Raw genomic sequence first — 19,496 nt, 5'->3', positions numbered from 1 at the left:
CTGTCCTGCTGCTTTAAACACTCACTACAGCACCAACAAATGCACTACTTACTCCTGAGTAATGTTTGCTAAAAACTACAGTGTCCAGCTTTTTTAGGAAACGAATGAGCATTTAAAAAAATAGACTATATATTTGTGAGATCCTCAGTAGGAACATAGGGCCGGATTTACTAACACCCCGAATAAAGAGTACTAAATTGCATGTGCATTCTAAAATATTGCACGTGTAATTTTAGTACCTGTTATGGGTGATCAACTAAGAATTATTGCGTAGATGACGACAGGAGCAAACACAATGGAGGTGGCGGAATTTAAATGAGGGAGGGAAAGCAGCCACAGCGTAAAAACCTTCATTCAGTGCGTCCCGAGTATGTGGAAATCATATATAAATATCCTGTCAGAGATTGCACTAAGTACTTGGGACAGCACACCTGAAAAACTGCTTTGGGAAACCCCAGCAGAAACAGATACAGTGTGCTGGAATGACCCAGACGTGACGACAGGGTGCAAACTACAGGGGAGCCAGGGAGAATAAGACAGGAGCTCCCCTAAAAACATGATTTGACATTAAAATTTTGGGGGGTCTCTAAAATATTGACAGTATGCTTTCTGTCATTAATTTCTATATTTCTGTATCATCATGGATCATGCGTAAAAGTGTGCTTCATCCAGCCAGAGGGAACATTCACTGACCTCTGCGATCTCCTGTCCCTGTACGCCCCATTCCCTCTCCGGTACCTACAATGGGTTGTTTCACTATTATGACTGCCGCGCTGTGAACAGTTGGTGATCGTTCCCTCTGGCTGGATTAAATTAAAGCACTACTGCAGCTGGGAGCTCTCTGCAACTTTCTAAATTCTTCCATCTCACGGAGAAAAGAAGTCAGGTTGAAACGAAATTTGCTTCATTCGCATGAATGTTAAACAGTACTGCCAAAGCTTCAAGGAAAATACAATAAAAAAAAAAATCAATACATATAGTTCATCGAATAAATAAAATAAAATAATTATATTTCTATATATAAGCAAGACACTTAACCCCTAGTTGCTCCAGAGGCGTGCGACCTCTGACATATGTAGCAATTGTAAGTCGCTTTGGATAAAAGCGTCAGTTAAATGAATAAATGTTAGCAGATCAGCTTACATGTTAATTTGCTGGTGATATCACGTTTGCACACATTTTAACTCAGGCAAACCTTTAGTAAATCTGGCCCATAATATCCTACAGATGGGTACTGAGGCGATCCCAGCATATTTTAATGGACTGGTATCTATCGGCTATGCAGAGCAGATCAAATTCTGATCTTTACTGTGCTCCATCGCAGCCTGCTAGTGCCGCAATGCTGCTCTCCCTCACAAGAGCCAGGCTCTACAGTGCATGCATTACGCTGCATATCCAGGTGAGTGTGTGAATGTGAAAAATGATTTGTGACTGACTGAGGTTAAAGACAGAGGTTTGCAAAATAAATGGATTTGCTATCCCATAGTAGCAGCTTCTCTTATTTAGGTGGCACTGACCATCACTTTCACTGTTCCCCAAAAATCACTCACAGGATGTCTTATCAGCTGTCCTTAATTAACATTAATTCTGTGAGTAACTTGATGACAGGTAAAAATTACACTAGTGTGTTTGGTTAAAATGCTCTCTGCTGTGTCTGTACTTGGCCGAAGTTTGTTTGTGAGGTGAGACCCTGGATTCAGGAGTTACATTCTCTCAATTAATAACTTTTAAGAGTTATGAATAAACCCTATTTGAATTAAGTAGCCTGTAAAAATTACAATTACTACAGCTGTTAATTCAATGTGTGAGATACACATTGAATCAACATTTAGGTAAATATTATCTTAAGGGGCTCGGCCCAACTTTAAAGGAAAAGACGTGTGCTGTAGTGATTTTCAAATCAGGCATCGTTGTTTATGGTGTATAAAAATGCCACAGGCTATTACAGCGCAGGTCAGAGTTACCTTGTCATTTGCCATATCCTCTTGTTGAATGTAGGACACCAGAGAGTCTACCAGGCCTCGCATACCTCTCATCTTCTGTCTCGTCCTCTCGTTCACTGAGCTCAAGTTCCTATGCACACGCACATACACACACACACACACACACATAGACTTTTAAACCCAGACTATACTGTCAGAATGTAATGCAGTAAAGATGTCTTCCTATGATGAATCTTTGGTCTTTGAGTGATTTTAGCACAAACCTTATGAAGCTTTCTAAATCCCTTCAGTAGCACCTTCACAGCTTACTGCACTTACATGTAACTGTAACTCTGTCAAGAATAAGGTTAATATGATCATGATTCATGACCAAATTCTATATCAGCAACTGAAGGTTAATGCTACATCTGCATGAAAGCTGCAATATGTAAAGAGACTGTCTATTTAAATGTACCTTTGAGGGATGTGTTGCAGTGAATAAAGAACTGGATTAATAAATCATGCTGGTGTTTTGTTTCCAACAGAATCAACTATGTGTTCAATTCTTAACTCCGGTTCGTGGCTCTGGCTGGCATCTCCATATTAATGGGAGATAAGGTTCATGGTTGCTGTAGTTTTAATGTCATTCAACAGACCAAATTGTGTCCTGTCTCCTACTTGGCACCAAAGACCAGCAGAAAGCACGGCCAGTTCAGTTCCCCGCGTTTACTAGAAGATGTCAGGCTTCACAGAGATGGGGTTTTGGAGAATGGTTGTTCTTTAAATGGATTTTTTAGCCATGCCTCGCCACAGGTCTCAAGTTGGTTCGACTACTGGATGGATTGTGAAAGGATGTAACTTTGGTGTTCCTCTGACTTGTCATCTGAAGCCATCCTCAGGTAAAAATTGTCATTTTCCAATACACTGATTTCTGTGACCAAATACCTGCAAAACGAATGACTTTCCCATCAGCCTCAGCTGAACTTTGGAACTAATTATCAATCAGATGGGGCAAATTAAAACTTTTGGTATGACGACATTTGTCTCACTCATAGAACATGAACATGTGTTGCATCAAAACCAATGTGCAGGGTCTCTGTCTAGTCACCTGAGGAAGCCAGTGGTGTGGTAGAAGATGTCTCTCTCAGATGAGCTTAGTGGGATGTTGCTGCACAGAGGAATCAGTACTTTTTCTGTCAGCTCTGATAAAGCTTCTTTGGACAGCTTCTCCTTCAGGTTGTCTCTGGAGGACAGATTCCACAGGACACCTGCAACCACAACATGTTTTCATTCTGTTGTCCGAACAACTGAGTAATTCAAACCGGCAATATGTAGATACAGAAGATAAATCACTTAACAACACCTCAATTACTGAATACCGGACTGGTAATTATCAGTGCATGCACATACACTCTGGGGTTCAAAACAGAACGAAAGCAAAAACCAAAGCTACCTGTGATGGTCTTTTGAAGCTCCTCGTCAGGTTCGCTCAGGATGCTGACGAGTTGCATCACTCCACCGGCATCTACAAGTGCCGTCTTGTTGTCAGCGTTCTCGTAGATGAGGTTCCGCATGGCGCCAGTGGAGTAACGCTGCACGTCTTGGTTGTCACTGGAGAAAAGCCGAACCAGAGCTGGAACGCCATGCAGGGCACGGACCTGAGAGAGAGAGGATCAGGAACAACACACACCACACACTGTTAATACGCACATATGATGAAGAGAATAAATGGCAGACTAAATGAAAAAAGCAAATGAAGCAAACCAAATACAGAGTAACAGTGCAAACGCGTTACCTGGTTTTTGGCATCATTGCTAAGGTAACACTGGTGTTGTATGTATGCAGCTCCCAGAACTTGCAAGGCAGCATCTGACTCAGACAGATATCTGACAGCTGTAGCCATGTCCAGACGCTGAATCCTACACACACACACACACACACACACACACACACACACACTAAGCTGTATGAAAAAACAGTGGCTATGACCAGCAGTGTATGGTGAGGCTGTAATCACACTACGGCTGCAACTAGAGATTATTTCAGCACCGATTCATCTGTTCATTATTTGTTCCATTTATCAGTTAATAGTGTTGGGTATCTTTTCAATTTTATTGAATCCGATTCTGATTCTACTTTTTGAATCCTGTTCTTATAGAATCTCAGTTCTGATTCCAACCGCTACACCACAAATCTTGCAGCGCTGTGTGACCTTCATCCTCTTCCTCCTTGCTCCTTTTCCCCTTCATGGCTAAAGTGAAATGAGTTTTTGTACTAGGGCGTCTCTGAGGACTCATATATATATATAACATATATATTGGAATAATTTGTAGATATCATTGGTTTGCCTTCAATATAAAGGTGAATGCCAGCTCATCTGTGTTTTAAGACGTTAATTTTAGCTTGTAGCTGGGAGACTGCAACAAATTGAACACGGGGCAATAAGTGCAACTTTTATGGACTGTAAAATGCTCACTACAGCTCACTGTGGAGTGCGAAATACGCAAAACATTAGGAACCGATAAGCAGAATGGAAATGTCTTAACAAATCCTTGTACATTTGGTAACGGTTCCAACTTGGATCCGGTTCACAATACCCAACCCTTTCAATTAATAATTTTGTCTATAAAAAAATCGGAAAAATAGTGTACAAATTAATTTATACATTTCTGTCACACTGATTTGCACAGTAATCATGATGTCACTCTCCTTGAACTTTTCACCATTTCTTCTGCAAGAAACTTTTGTCTGGTACAGTCAACATACAGGCAAATAAAAGAATAACAAGTCTCACTCTTCCAGTGGGTCGTTGCTGTGTATCGATGCTCCATCCAAGATATCCACTCCTTTCCCGACGCTCCTCACGCTGTGGAGGGAGCTGGCCCGGTGAAGGGGGGCTTGGTACTGCCCTGTCCCCATGGCGTGGTTGGCCCTGGACACGTGCTGCTTCCACTGTGTCCCCCAGCCGTCCCCTGCCATGGGGACCCCCCTGCCAGTCCCCACCCATCCCTCCTGGCCAAAGCCAGAGCTCTGCTGCTGGTAGTGCTGCTGTCGGTTGGTAATACGGCTGATGGTGCGGTGGGAGGGGCCTTTGTAGGTGTACTGATAGGGCTGCTCCTCCTCCTGCCAGTAGCCTCTATCCTGGGCCAGTGTCCCACTGAGGCTGCGCCTTAGAGTGCCGGGGGGAGGCACTGTGAGCAGGTAGGAGGGATTCTCTGGAGGAGCCAACACAGTGAGAGGAAGCGCCTCCTGGTCTGCCTGGCAAAGTGATTTAGAGCGTCTGCTTCTGCTGTGTGATTGGGACGTCTGGAAGTGGCTCTGGACCATGCTGGTTCCTTTATTCCTCCCCCGGGAACTGCTTTCCACAGCAGAGCGGGAGGAAAAACCAGAAGAGTGAAGGGGCACTGTGGCCACCTGCAGGGCGGGCCGTGTGGGGAGAAATAAAAGGTTGAATTTGCTCATTTTCATAGAACTTCCTTGCTAGTGCAAACAGTTGAAGCTCTTAGATTACAGGCTAATATCTTTAGCTTGAAGCTAGTGAAATTGTGAAACAAAAAGGCGGTGTAAGAGGTTTCACATTCAACAGCTCTTCTCCTTCATCAAAGCCAGGTTACCGTAAGCTGCAGGAAGCTCACTACTGCCTTTGCATTGTTTGACTGGCCAGTTGAAAGCAGCAGACAAGCGTCCTGTTTATATTTTTCTTCTCCCTTAACATTGTTCTGAGTTTGGCCAGCAGTGTTGGTCAGCATTTTCCTTCTCATTGACCCAGAGCCAATTAGACCGGAGAGGAAACATTATTCATACACAATACTGGCTCATTGCTTTCAAGTGTGTGTGTGTGTGTGTGTGTGTGTGTAAGCTTGACTCACAGGTCTTCAGTAGGATGTGAGGATGTGATGTGAAGGGAACACTGCCCTACTCTTTTGGAGCTAATATTATGTTTAAAGATTGCTATAGTTATTCTATTTTCCAACTCATTTTAGCTATCTTGGGTGTGTCTGATAGTAGATGATGTTCTGTCAGACTTCTTGTTAGCGATGTAGCTGCACTCCCATTTCAACACTGAAAAAAAAGTTCTACATGATGGGCCTTTTACAGACTGATTTCAGTATGTTTAAAATCAGTATACCTAAATTTGACTACATTTATTTTGGCCTCTTTTTTTTCATTTAAGAAAATATGTGGAACTGCTCAAAGCATTACTGTATAAAAAGCTTTGTCTAAATAAATTACATTCTAAAGTTAGAAAAGGAAACTGATTTAATTCAAGAAATATCTAATAACAAAAGTCTAAGAATCTCCAAAAGTATTTGAAACTTTACAATTCCCAATGCTAAAAACATTTCTTTCTGCACAAAAAAAGTATTTAGGTTTGATACCCAGCACGTTAATGGACCTGGAATTTCTCCACCAGAATTTTATTCCTGGCATTTAGGCCTTCATAATTAGCAATACAGTTTACAGAAACTATAATCAGTCAACTGATTAAATGCCCCCCAATGGAGCACTGGGGACTTGAGTATTTGTAAAATCCTGGCTACTGACCAGATCTCAGCAATTAACTTAAACGTAAACCACAAATTCTTGTATTAATATCAAATAACTAATCATACAGCACAGAGTAAACGTTAACTGTGAGCTCTTTGTTTTCTGTTTTTGACCTCCACTATACTAAACCTACAGTATTGTTGCAACTGACAGTTGTTTTGAATTTCTTGTGGCTACAACAGTGTAATGCAGAACTGGCAGTAGTACTCACAGCCATGACACGGCTGGGTGTGTGTATCATGGATCTGGAACTGAAACCATGGGTGGGAAAGCTCTTTGCATCAGGAATGCTGTAGTCTGGACAAAGAGAAGAAAGATAAAACTTATTAGTGTTTTTGTTCAGTATGTCACTGTGTCAAAAAGATATTTAATATTCATGTTGCGGACCCTATTATACTACAGTGGGGCTTTATTGGCATGGGAAACAGACTGTGACATTGCCAAAGCCAGTGTGAAATAAATTATATTTGCAAAAGTGATTGTGTAGACTAAACCATCAAGGGTGCAACGGTGATGACCTATTATGAAAACACAATATTTAATAAGAAAGAAAAGACACCGGTCCATGCTAACAAACAAACATACATTAAATTAGTTAAACATATACCTGATTGAAACCACTTTCATGTAATTCATGTAAATTCCTTCTTAACTTGTAATGTAATTTGCTTAATAGTTTGAATTTTCCCTATTATTTCTATCCTGTTGTGGATGCATGGAAGATAGTTCTCTAACCATAATTCAGTTGTTTCAAAGCAGAAATAGAAAATATTTAAGTAAATATACAATATATCATGCTTACACAGAATTTCTGTTGTTATTTATAACAAGTAATACAAATTCTACATCAATAATATGAGGCATTACAATATTCATTAATTCTTTTCTTTCAAAATGTAAATGCTCCGTACTTGTATAGCGCCTTTCTAGTCTTTTCGACCACTCAAAGCGTTTTTACACTACATCTGCATTCACCCGCCAATTTGGGGTTCAGTATCTTGCCCAAGGACACTTTGACACGCAACCAGGGGTAGCCGGGGATTAAACTGCCGACCTTCCGATTAACGGCCAACGCACTACCTCCTGAGCCACAGCCGCCCCAAATAAACGTCTTTAATATTGGGCAAAAAGAACACATTATCCTATACTATACTATTCTACATGAACATAGTGAGCTGCTCTGACTTGAACAGAGAGAGGAAGGGGGAGCGTGGCCTGAAGTAAATGGCTTGGAGAAAAACAACACACGCCATCCAGTCCTCCAGGACGGAAGGAAGGAGGGAGGAGATGTTGCAGGGAGGGGAGCTGGGCTGCATGCCTGAACATAAACATCACCAGGTCAGAGATCAGGGAAGGTATGTTCATATATGACCACCACAATAAGGAGAACACACACAGCATATAACCAACAATATGAACACAGGATCTCTTTTTGTACAGCAACAGAACCCCAGAGACTTACATAAGGCCTTGCCCAAAATTCAAAAATTGCCATTTTATCGTGCGTTAGTATTTAAAGGACTGTTCCACTGTTTTAAACCTGATCTTCATCTCATTCAGCAGTTTGAGTAATTATTAATAAATGGTTTAAAGTTCATGCTGTCTCTGTTGCTGAAACCGGAAATCGTTTTGTCAACATCAAAAAGCAGGTCTCTCTACTGCCACTTGAGGTGACGGCTGACCCCAAGGCATTAGGTACAAGGAAGCAACGCTGCTTATCTAAAATCCCTGTCAAGTTAGAGCAGGAGCAGCTGTGGGCCATGTGGTCATTTCAGAGTACGATAAGATATTTCATGCAACATCGCTTTAGTCCATTACAGGAAAAGTCATAAAACTAACACTGGAGGTATTTACTGTCCATATCTCTCATATATACACTCACAGGCCACTTTATTAGGTACACCTGTTCAATTGCTTGTTAACAAAAATAGCTAAATAGCCAATCACATGGCAGCAACTAGACGTGGTCCAGACAACTTGCAGAAGTTCAAACCGAGCATCAGAATGGGGAAGAAAAGGGGATTTAAGTGACTTTGAACGTGGCATGGTTGTTGGTGCCAGACGGGCTGGTCTGAGTATTTCAGAAACTGCTGATCTAATGGGATTTTCACACACGACCATGTCTAGGGTTTACAGAGAATGGTACGAAAAAGGGAAAATATCCATTGAGCGTCAGTTGTGTGGATGAAAATGCCTTGTTGATGTCAGAGGTCAGAGCAGAATGGGCAGACTGGTTCCAGATGACAGAAAGGCAACAGTAACTCAAATAACCACTCGTTACAACCAAGGTCTGCAGAATACCATCTCTGAACGCACCTTGAAACACGTCGAACCTTGAAGCAGATGGCCTACAGCAGCAGAAGACCACACCGGGTGCCCCTCCTGTCAGCTAAGAACAGGAAAGTGAGGCTACTATTCACACAGGCTCACCAAAATTGGAAAAAAGAAGATTTAAAAACGTTTAGGGTCAGAATTTGGTGTAAACAACATGAAAGCATGGATCCATCCTGCCTTGTATCAACGGTTCAGGCTGGTGGTGGTGTAATGGTGTGGGGGATGTGTTCTTGGCACACTTTGGGCCCCTTAGTACCAACTGAGCATCGTTTAAACACAACAGCCTCCCTGAGTATTGTTGCTGACCATGTCCATCCATTTCTGACCACAGTGTACCATCTTCTGATGGCTACTTCCAGCAGGATAATGCACCATGTCACAAAGCTTCTCAGCTTTTCATCTCAAACTTGTTTCTTGAACATGATAATGAGTTCACTGTACTCCAGTGGCCTCCACAGTCACCAGATCTCAATCCAATAGAGCACTTTAGGGATGTGGTGGAACCGGAGATTCACACCATGGATGACAAATCTGCAGCAACTGTGTGATGCTGTCATGTCAATATGGACCAAAGTCTCTGAGTAATGTTTCCAACACCTTGTTGAAAGTATGCCGCGAAGAATTAAGGCAGTTCTGAAGGCAAAAGAGGGTCCAACCCAGCACTAGCAAAGTGTACCTAATAAAGTGGCTGGTGAGTGTAGATATGTTGTTTCTGATGTTTTTTCTCTAATGTTTGTAGGAATCCAGGGTTCTGTTAAAATTCTAATACTTTGCCATGTTAAATATCACACTGTAGAAACCTGATTCTTGATTCACTCAATTGCTCCCAAATTCTGCAACTTTGGCGCAGAGTTTTGTACTTCACTGCAACTGTTTTTAATTTTCTACAGCTCTGAGTAACAGCTGTTGTTGGTGCTTTCTACCGCAACAGCACTAACTCATGGGTACTACAGACTAATGGTGCTAAACTTTAGGTATTTGCCCATTACAGTATTTCAGATTCCACATAGTGCAAGTACTGTATTTCTTACCACTCAAAATAAATTAACCTATTGTGAAACTATCCAAGCAACTTCCATTTCCCATGTTGAGGAACTTTAGGATTAAATGTCATTCATTACAATTTTAGAAGTTAATTTAAAGTGGCAAACAACACTTCCTGGATTAGAGGAACTGCCCACTTTGGCATTATGTCACAGAGACAGAGGAAACTGCTCTCTTGGTCCTGTTGCTTGCATTGGTTTCTTTTAGTTTATCTTCAAGCACTGGCTAACCTAACCATTTAATCATTAGTACCAGTAACTAGAACAACCGCTGGGAAGCCCACTAATGCTGGCTGACTGTCACGCAGTTCATTCTGGCAGTTGGCCAAACTTTAAACTCCATACAAACAGATCTCTTTGTCTAATTATGTTGTCCACATGTTTCTGTGTGTGAAAAGGCGCCTTGACATTTTTATTAACATAAAGTAATGCCAGTAGACTGCAGCTGACTACTTAAACTGCCAGTATACTGTCATATGGTTCAATAGCTTCAGAAACCCCCTCCCCCCACAGCTTTCTGATGTGGAGTTAGAGGGCGCTCTCTCTCTACATCATGTTGTATGGCGGCTGTAGCTCAGGATGTAGAGCAGTATGTAGAGCAGTATGTAGAGCAGGTAGTCCACTACTCAGAAGGTCAGTGGTTTGATCCCTGGCTCCTCCAGGCATGTTGAAGTGTCCTTGGTCTTTAGCGGAGGATCTGTTGGATCTCCCATGACTTAAAATACAGACCTTTCTATTAGGGTTTTGGTCTTTATTCTACCCTAAATGTCTTTTGGCTTTTACTGAAAACAGTCACATGACTTGAGAAATCCAAAGTTTTAGGACGTAATTTAGCCCATCATCCAAGATGGTTTTCTCTTTGACTTCTGCAAAACAAGAAGCCACTCAGTGATTTATGGTACCCACTACCCAGCCAAGCCTTTCCCAACACCATCTTTTCTCAATAATTTTAATCTTTGTCACAAGGATATGAGATTTTAGTCATATCGCACAGCCCTAAATGAAACGAAAAAAAACACTGACAAACTAAAAGAGGGCAATGTGATCAAATATGCAGCTATGCATCGGGGAACGTTTGTGCCCACTTTCTAACAACAAAATCCACCTACCAGCGCCTCTACAGATCACTAATTGTCAAGTTCTCTCTTGTTTGTTAAAGCCATACAAAAAACAAAGAAAAAACGAGTAGTAGCTTTAAAGGGGGGTAATGGGCCGGAATAATTTCTTTTCCTGGAGTCTTGCTATGTTACCATGACCAGTTGAGACTCTAGTAGGCAGACTTTGTTCCCTGTGTAGAGAGCCAGGCTAGCTGTTTCCCCTCCAGTATCCAGTCTTTATGCTGAGCTATCTGCTCAACAGCTACCAAAATCCTTGTACTTTTCAGGGGGATATTTTTGACCCAGCTTTGGCACTAAATGGTAAGGAGTTCCATAAACATTTCATGGCAACCTTACAAACACTTACTGGATCTTGCTCTGAACAGAAAAACCAACCAACGGACAGACAAATATCACCATCCTTACGCTTCACCAATAATGTTGCAAAAGAAAAGCTTGTACCTCGTACAATTTAATATCATTATTCTGCGACTGTAACAATGTAATCAAAGTCAAGGCTCTCAGTTTCTAGAATGCTTTACTAGATATTGTCACTGCCAGTACTGCTATAACTGAGAAAACAAAAATCTTCTCAACTGTAAAATTGAATCTTATTTTATAATCTATTCAATTTTCTCTGATGTTTAGAACTCAAGTTTTAAATGTCAGACACAGCAGGCCTTACCCGACTGGCGGAAGTACAGAACCGTCCAAAATAGACTCTGACAAGAAGCTGTGAAGAGGTGATTGGAAAGGAATGTTCCACACACAAGGTGGTCCATGAGTTTAGGAGGGGCAAGGCAGCTAACTTGCATTTTTATCAACTTGTTTTTCACATTACAATTGAAAGACTAGTCTACAAACTTCTTCAATCACACTCATCTGCACAAGCATCTCTTGTGACCGCACATATTTCCACCTAAGTTTGCATTTTGTTTGCTCTCCTCTCCCTTTCCATCTGTTTCCTTTGCGCTCATTTTCACTGTGACTGGACTCCATCCAGATTCTATTGAATTCAGACCGCAATGTGTGACACTTCATCCGATTTTGCAACACCCCTTTCTCTCGCGCACTGACTTTGACATAATGATAAGATTTCACTTTTGTTACTACATGGAAGTAGGGATATATATAGGGATATGGATATTTTTCATGGGTCAAGAACTGGTGATGGTAAATGCAGACTTTCTCCTGTGACCACGTCACTTCATATGTTCCCCTTTGGCTGGGCGATATGACTGTATATACTGGTAGAAATTTTTCCACCGTGGGAGCTATTCCTCAGTGTCTCTGCTGTAGATATAGGCTATGAAGCAAATCAGGGATGGATTCTCGCATGAGTGTGAGTAGGTACAGAATGGTATGGTTATTTTTAACCATTTGTTATTTGAATTTACAGAACAATACTGTATCATGATGTATACAATTTTTACTAAAACATTTTGGCTATATTGCACCACCCCTACTTTACCCCGCAATTCGACTAGCATGCGGTGCCGGGGCCATTGATGGAGGTAAGCAACATATCACCACATACATAAGAGGCACGGTTACTGCTGAAAATAAAATAAAAAAATATATAAAAAATACGCCATACCTACAGTTCTTGCCTATACTTTGTGTAATTGTATGAACAGACTCTTGAAACTTAAATTGTGTCATCATTCACTATGTTGTGAGGAAAATGGCATTTTCTTGTTCAACATGTGAACATTTATAACTCAGAACCATCCTGCCTGGAACCTGTGATGTCATTTAAGTTTCCATGGAGAAACAGGAAAACAGGAAATGACACTCTTGCAGGTTCTCTTAGTGCACAAATACATATATGTGTATTAGGTGGACAATAGACATTGGAAAAACAACTATTCTGACCTAATTTACATATTTTGGGTAAAGTTTTATATGACTTACACTTTGTTGTATTTTATACATTTATAAATATGCCATCTCCTATCAAACAACTTTGAAATGGTTAGAATCAATGGCTTTGTATAGCCAACTGACATGATAATCATCCAGGAATAAAATGATTAACATTCATGGGAAATTACTTAATGGCCACTAAAGTCCTGCGATATCAATCCTCTGAACAGCCTCGGACTGGACCACAGAAACAAACATGTTTAGCTTTAACACAGGGATGCTATAGCTGTCTTATGATATTCCTGCCATAACGTGTTCCATCTATTTTCAGAGCTAAACTTGGACCGCCACAATACTGAACAGGAGTCTCTATTTAGCTGATCATCAAGTCAAGTGACCATGAGAGCAGCAATAGTAATGATGATGTGGAATTTCCAAATACCACATCATCACTTCCCAGAATTTTTTGTGTGTAACAGATTTCCCCATCCTGGTTGCATAACAACTCACATTTCACATCTGTTGTTGTTTTGTGTTGAGATGTGAGTGGCCTTGACTGTATCAGCAATAGTGTGTGTATTTATTCTGAAGTGTTTGGTTTGGCACATGACATTCATTTTGGTATGCGACTTTCTTTGCTTCGAATACGCCCCTAGTACAATATAGCTAAATTGTCAAATAAGCTTAATTCTGTCTAATTACATCTACAATTTAGCAAATTCAGGAGATAAACTTCTTAACCCCTTCATGCCTGAATTTACTTACAAATATATAAGAAAATGTATTATTTACGCTTTCATTTGCTTTCAAGCTGATGCTAAATTAAGTGGAGATTGTTAATTTGCCTATAGAACATAGAAAAGATATAGATTCAGGTATGATGTAGGTATGATGCAAATTAGCGACAACAGGCATAAACAAGAAACCAGTGCTTGCAAAAGGTTCCTAGGTGCTGATGCACGAATATGCACAAACAGACATAGGGAGAATACATACGCTACCTCGGCTGCAGTCTGATAGGAAGCGGTGTGATGCGGATTCACGACAATCTGCGTTAAGGGGTTAAAGAAGAAAAAATCAAAAAAGAAAGCAGCAGAAGCATGACATTTCTCATGATGCAACTGGACAGACTCCCTCCTAAATGCCCACTCCTGTCACCTTCAGTTTGCAAAGCAGGTTTTCTGTTAAAAAAGTTTCAAGCCTAAGCTGAGATACAGTGACCCCTGGTGACATCATCAGGGTCGTTTTTTACAAACTGTGGGAAAATTCTGTTTTCCCTGCTGTAGCCTACCAAACCATAACCCCAAAACCTTACCAAGCCGTGGATTTTGTGTCCTGCACACCTTCAATAAATAACAGAAATGAGGCTTCCATAATTCATTTTTCAGAAACTGGCCCCAGTGACAGGAAAGGCTCAAGGGGAGTGAGGTCATGTTCAAGTTTTTCAGGCAGTATGACTTCTGCCTCTGGAGCTATAGCCTCCCAGAAGCCCCCTATGTTCAAATGGTGCAGTTACATTAAATAAATGTTTACCACTCAGATGATGAATGAAAAATAGAATGGGCTAAACAAACACTAGACCTACACTGTAGAAACACAATGTACAACACTGTGGACCCATTACTGAGAACATAGACACTTTAAAGTCCCAGTAGTCCCTAAAACACGGGTTCTGTTGTATTTTCTGTTTTACTATTTCGTTTCTTGTTGAATTGTGTTTGTTTCTTTTTCTCTTCTCAAAAACAGTTGGCCTGGTAATTAGTTCAATGACCATCACCTGCTGACGAACAAAGACACGCACACGCACCTGAATTTGATGCCAAATTTGAAACACGATGTGGCTCACCTGTTGAGCCGACCAGCGAGTCGTCCAGTCTAGGCAGGGAAGAGGACTTCTTTTCAGCCAGGCGCATCCGGACTTGCTCTCGGACCCTCCTGGCTTTAGCCACCGGGTCCGGAGACGGGCCGTCCGAGGGAACCACATAGGCGGTGCAGGAGGAGTTGGGCTGCAGAGCGGACAGAAAACAGCCCTCCGCCACCGCTACGCTCATGCTGACAATGGGAAAGAAAGAACTTCACCCGAGCAAAGAAAGAAAAGTTGGGGAAACAGCCGGAGTCCCGCAGCAGTCTGGGCTCGTCCAGAGAGTGGCTCTCTTGTCTGAGTGTCCTCTACGAAATGGAGATCAGTCAGCAGCCTGTCTGTCTGTAGGCGGGACCTGCAGCTCTGGGGTCAACGTTAATCCATATGACTGTCAGGACAATCATGTCAAGGCTACAAAATTACGCGCATATGCAACTTTGTTTTTTTTTTAACCAAAATGCCTTTTGTTGCCTAAACCTGAACACAGGCGAGTCTGGATGCGAACCCCAAACTTTGGAGTCATGCAGTCATGCGCTGTGCCGCCGCCACCCCCTCCCTAATCTGCACAATAGGTTGTTTAGGAAAAAAAAAAAGAAAAAAGGTAGGTCCTATTTGAATTTTGCAGTATCATTCAAATTGATCTCGTCCTGGTAGTATCAGGATGCAAGTAGACCTATGCAATCAGGAACCATTAAATGAGGATAACTCTGTGCCCAGCAGAGGGGCAACTGTGATCCTATTTTCATAGGTTGTAATTTGTGTGTCTACACAGGCCACAGTTGGAAAGAAAAGCATTACTTGTAAAGGCACTTCTACCTTGTGCCAGATGGCTCATTATTTGCCACATAGGTCTACTTGACAAAGTAAAAAACAGCATGATGGATGGCATGGAGGCATGACTGATGGAATTCAGAGTGATGATACTGTTTGTCTCCACCTGCGTGGGGGTCTGTATCATCTGTGATCACTGGCATGATTTTAAGCCTGAGGCTTAAAGTTGAACTAACGCCCTTATGTGCCGGATGAATGGCTTTGGTGACTCCCAGTGGTGTGATCAGCAAATACACTGGCACACAATGCACCCCGATGATGTAGCCATTCATTTGCATTTCTATTGATTTTTGTCAGACACTGTTCTGATCATGAAATAGTGATTCGATCACTATCACTCACTATATCTGCATGTTTAATTGTCTAACAACAGAAACAAACAAAGGTATAAAAAGAACAACTCAGTCGTGAATTCAGCTATATTAAAACAGGCGTACAGGTGATCAAAGGGAGCAGGTTGGGGGGGGCTGCGGTTTACCAGCTTGGCAGAGTAAACGAGTTACTACAGGTTACTAAATGGGTCTGTCCAACTCTTCCCCAGACTGGCTGTGATAATAGTTTGTTTTGGTAGCAGTTTCCCTGTTGTTCAGGCATTTCAGTGTGTACAAATATATTTATGAAAACAGCCTCTATGTGGGTCTGGAGTAACATGGAAATGAGCTTTAATGGCCCTGCAACCTTAGGATCTTTAGTTTGTGCTCCGCTACATATCAATTTAAGGAACCCTTAAAAATTTGAGCACAGTGTAGGACCCACTTTAGGCTAAGGCACGCATTCTCCTGAATGCCATTCACCAGTAAGCCACTATGTTGGACACAGTATTCTAGCCATGGTCCAGAAATGGCCTGAGCAAAGCGACAGACTTGTTCAAGACAATATTTGCACTTCTTTTTTCAGGTACCTCCAAAGACTTATGTTCGAAAAAGCTTCCCTACATTCCCATCTCAAACTCCTGCCATCTGGTTGGAGGACTGTGTTCATAAAGGCCCCACTGAGCACAATCTCAGATTTATGACGTTTTACTGTCAGTGTCCTCATCCTCCTTGGACTAAACCTATCTCAAATCAAAATGGGAGGATGCCTTTGGTGAGAGGATGTCGGATGATATCTGGAAGTCGTCCATAGCAAAGATCCACTCAACCTCCATATGTGTCAGACATAGATCCAGTTTAAAATATTTCACAGGCTCCGTCCGGCCAGGAGTAGGCTTGCTTAACACTCTCCAGAATGTGACAGTGCAACCAAGACCCAGCAACCCTTAATTATTAATTTTGGACTATTTTGTATGGGACAATTTTGGGTTAAGCTCTTTGACACTTGCACATATGTGTAACAAGCCCGTAGCCTAGTCTGGCAGTTTTTGGCATTGTCAGCCCATGCAGGCCCATCTCATTCTACACTGAACAAAATTATAAACGCAACACTTTTGTTTTTGCCCCCCAATATCATGAGCTGAACTCAAAGATCTAAGACTTTCTCTATGTACACAAAAGGCCTATTTCTCTCAAATATTGTTCACAAATCTGTCAAAATCTGTGTTAGTGAGCACTTCTCCTTTGCCGAGATGATCCATCCACCTCACAGGTGTGGCATATCAAGATGCTGATCAGACAGCATGGGGATTGCACAGGTGTGCCTCAGGCTGGCCACAATAAAAGGCCACTTGAAAATGTGCAGTTCCACTATATTAGGGAAGTCCGGGGGGGTCCGGAAACCAGTCAGTATCTGGTGTGACCACCATTTGCCTCACGTAGTGCAAATCTCCTTCACATAGAGTTGATCAGGTTGTTGATTGTGGCCTGTGGCATGTTGGGCCACTCCTCTTCAACGGCTGTGTAAAGTTGCAGACAGGTCGAGACCCCGATGAGGACAAAGAGTACGCAGATGAGCTTCCCTAAGACGGTTCCTGACAGTTTGTGCAGAAATTCTTTTGTTTATGCAAACCGATGGTTGCAGCAGCTGTCCCGGTGGCTGGTCTCAGACGATCTTGGAAGTGAAGATGCTGGATGTGGAGGTCCTGGGCTGGTGTGGTTACACGTGGTCTGCGGGTTGTGAGGCCGGTTGGATGTACTGCCAAATTCTCTGGAATGCCTTTGGATACGGCTTATGGTAGAGAAATGAACACTCAATTCATGGGCAACAGCTCTGGTGAAAATTCCTGCAGTCAGCATGCCAATTGCACGCTCCCTCAAAACTTGCGACATCTGTGGCGTTGTGCTGTGTGATGGAACTGCACATTTTCAAGTGGCCAATCTCCGGGGACAACGAAACATTATTATAGGGAACAACATGAACACTGAAATATTGTGATTGAGGCTACTTGGATCGTATTACGATGCTTTAATGGGTATGTATTGACTTCCAGGACAATTCATTTTGAATTTGATAGATGTGCTACATCTGTTCAAATCTTTATCCTGTGCCAATCATTTTGGAAAAAACACTGAGTTTAGGAATTGCTAGTAAGGCCTTTGCTCTGTAATGAGGCCCCAGGTGAGCAAGGGTCTGTTCAATAAATGTCATGAGTCTGTTTGAATCTTCAGTGGTGTCAGGCAAACGTGAAAAAAGTTATGCTTATTGTTACAACACAGAGTATAGTATCTGTTATCAACATTAGTAAACTCTGATAATGTTAAATGTCTGTGTGTAAAATGATCCTGATTACCCAAACCTAAATGATGGGTGGAGCTAATAGGAGGAACGGGAAGGGAGGATGGAGTCGGGGTCAGATGGTTTAGCTAACACCCTCAGCTGAAGTGACGTTTCTGAAAAACAGCTACAACATGATGTCATCTCAAAGCCCTCCCAAAGTTCACTGAGGTGAAGCACAAAGTGAAGACAAGCTCACGAGAAACAGAACTTCCAAGTTTCCTTGTATATATTTAAATTCTACTAGTGAAGTCAAGTAGTTCAGTCAACTACAACTTATTGTTCTTTTAACAACATTTCAAATGAGAGCAGTCACAGTTTTGCTTAATAAGCACGCTTTTCCTGTTGATAGGGTGGTTGTTTGAGGGCCCAAGAATGTGGAAATAACCTCATTACCTAAAGGCAACATGCGAAATTCTTGGGGGAGGTCTGGGAAACTAAGTCTGAGTCTGAGGACCAGTAATATATGTCTGGAGCAGAGGGGCTCAGGGAAGGATTCTTGCATCCTGTCTCAGAAACACTCCTGCCAAGACCATGAGGCTTTCACACAAACCTACAGAGAAACCACGGACTCTCACTCTGGGTGTAGATGCACTGAGCAGAGTGTCTAACAGGCATTTTTAGAAACCGCACACACACTCACTTACACACGGAGGTCATGACCTCTTTTACTTCATAAAACCAGGAATGTGTGCTCCAAGCTCTGCAGGGTAAAACTGGCATCGTTTACAAAAAACAGAATGTCCTGCTGATTTTAGACTTATTTTTTGACTTTTTGTGTTAATTACTGGCTATTCAGGGACTATTTTAATGAGTAGTTAACAGTATCCCGCAAATTACTACATGGCCAAATTAAGGAGGGGATTTTCTACTTTGGAAGTCTGTGGGATTCGATTTTACTCCTGCATCCTTTGCACTCTGCTTGTTGCACTATGTCTCAATCTGTCTTGTTTTTGTTTATAGTGTGTATATATGTGTTCTCTATACTGTAGCCTATGTGTGATTTTCTTACTGTATTATTGTGTTATTGTATTGTAGGTAAGCACATTGTGAGCAATGTACAATCCTGAGTGAAATTCCATGTATGTGTGCACATACAAAAGCTGATTCTGATTCTGATTTGTCAGCTGAGTTTTTATTGAAATTCTGCAACGGATTTTTTTTTTAAATGAAAACTTTTAAAAGTTTAATGTTAATTTGTCATACATCATACACACAGAAAACCTTGACGTGACATTTTTAGGTAAACCAAACATTTTTGTTTGGGAGGATGTTTTGAAATGAATCATATTTGTTGTAAACCGTGTTTACTGGTTTTCACTGCTGATGGGGCAGATATGGTTTT

At 41.7% G+C, this 19,496-nt stretch overlaps 1 protein-coding gene across 3 annotated transcripts in view; it reads right to left on the bottom strand.

Annotated features, from left to right (window-relative positions):
• The window catches only part of LOC119889888 (plakophilin-3-like), a 30,936-nt gene extending 15,765 nt beyond the window's left edge, over nt 1-15,171 (bottom strand). Inside the window, exons 1-8 of one of the 3 annotated variants that reach the window (XM_038700800.1) lie at nt 14,618-15,171; nt 13,812-13,859; nt 6,682-6,767; nt 4,717-5,336; nt 3,718-3,841; nt 3,376-3,580; nt 3,031-3,190; nt 1,965-2,073 (exon numbers count right to left, since the gene is read on the bottom strand). In XM_038700800.1, coding sequence (XP_038556728.1) covers nt 1,965-2,073; nt 3,031-3,190; nt 3,376-3,580; nt 3,718-3,841; nt 4,717-5,336; nt 6,682-6,767; nt 13,812-13,859; nt 14,618-14,861 — 1,596 coding nt within the window. In that variant the 5' untranslated portion in view covers nt 14,862-15,171. The remainder of the gene's footprint in view (nt 1-1,964; nt 2,074-3,030; nt 3,191-3,375; nt 3,581-3,717; nt 3,842-4,716; nt 5,337-6,681; nt 6,768-13,811; nt 13,860-14,617) is intronic. The other 2 variants (XM_038700801.1, XM_038700802.1) reach the window with 2 other exon arrangements.
• Between the last annotated feature and the right edge of the window lie 4,325 nt (nt 15,172-19,496).

Source organism: Micropterus salmoides, unplaced genomic scaffold (assembly GCF_014851395.1).
Source record: "Micropterus salmoides isolate LMB-PRFRI ecotype aquatic unplaced genomic scaffold, ASM1485139v1 Ms_hic_scaffold_6, whole genome shotgun sequence".
In the NCBI taxonomy this organism is placed as follows: Eukaryota; Metazoa; Chordata; class Actinopteri; order Centrarchiformes; family Centrarchidae; genus Micropterus; species Micropterus salmoides.
The sequence above is the reverse complement of the archived record's forward strand: the minus strand, read 5'-3'. Positions and strand labels throughout refer to the sequence as shown.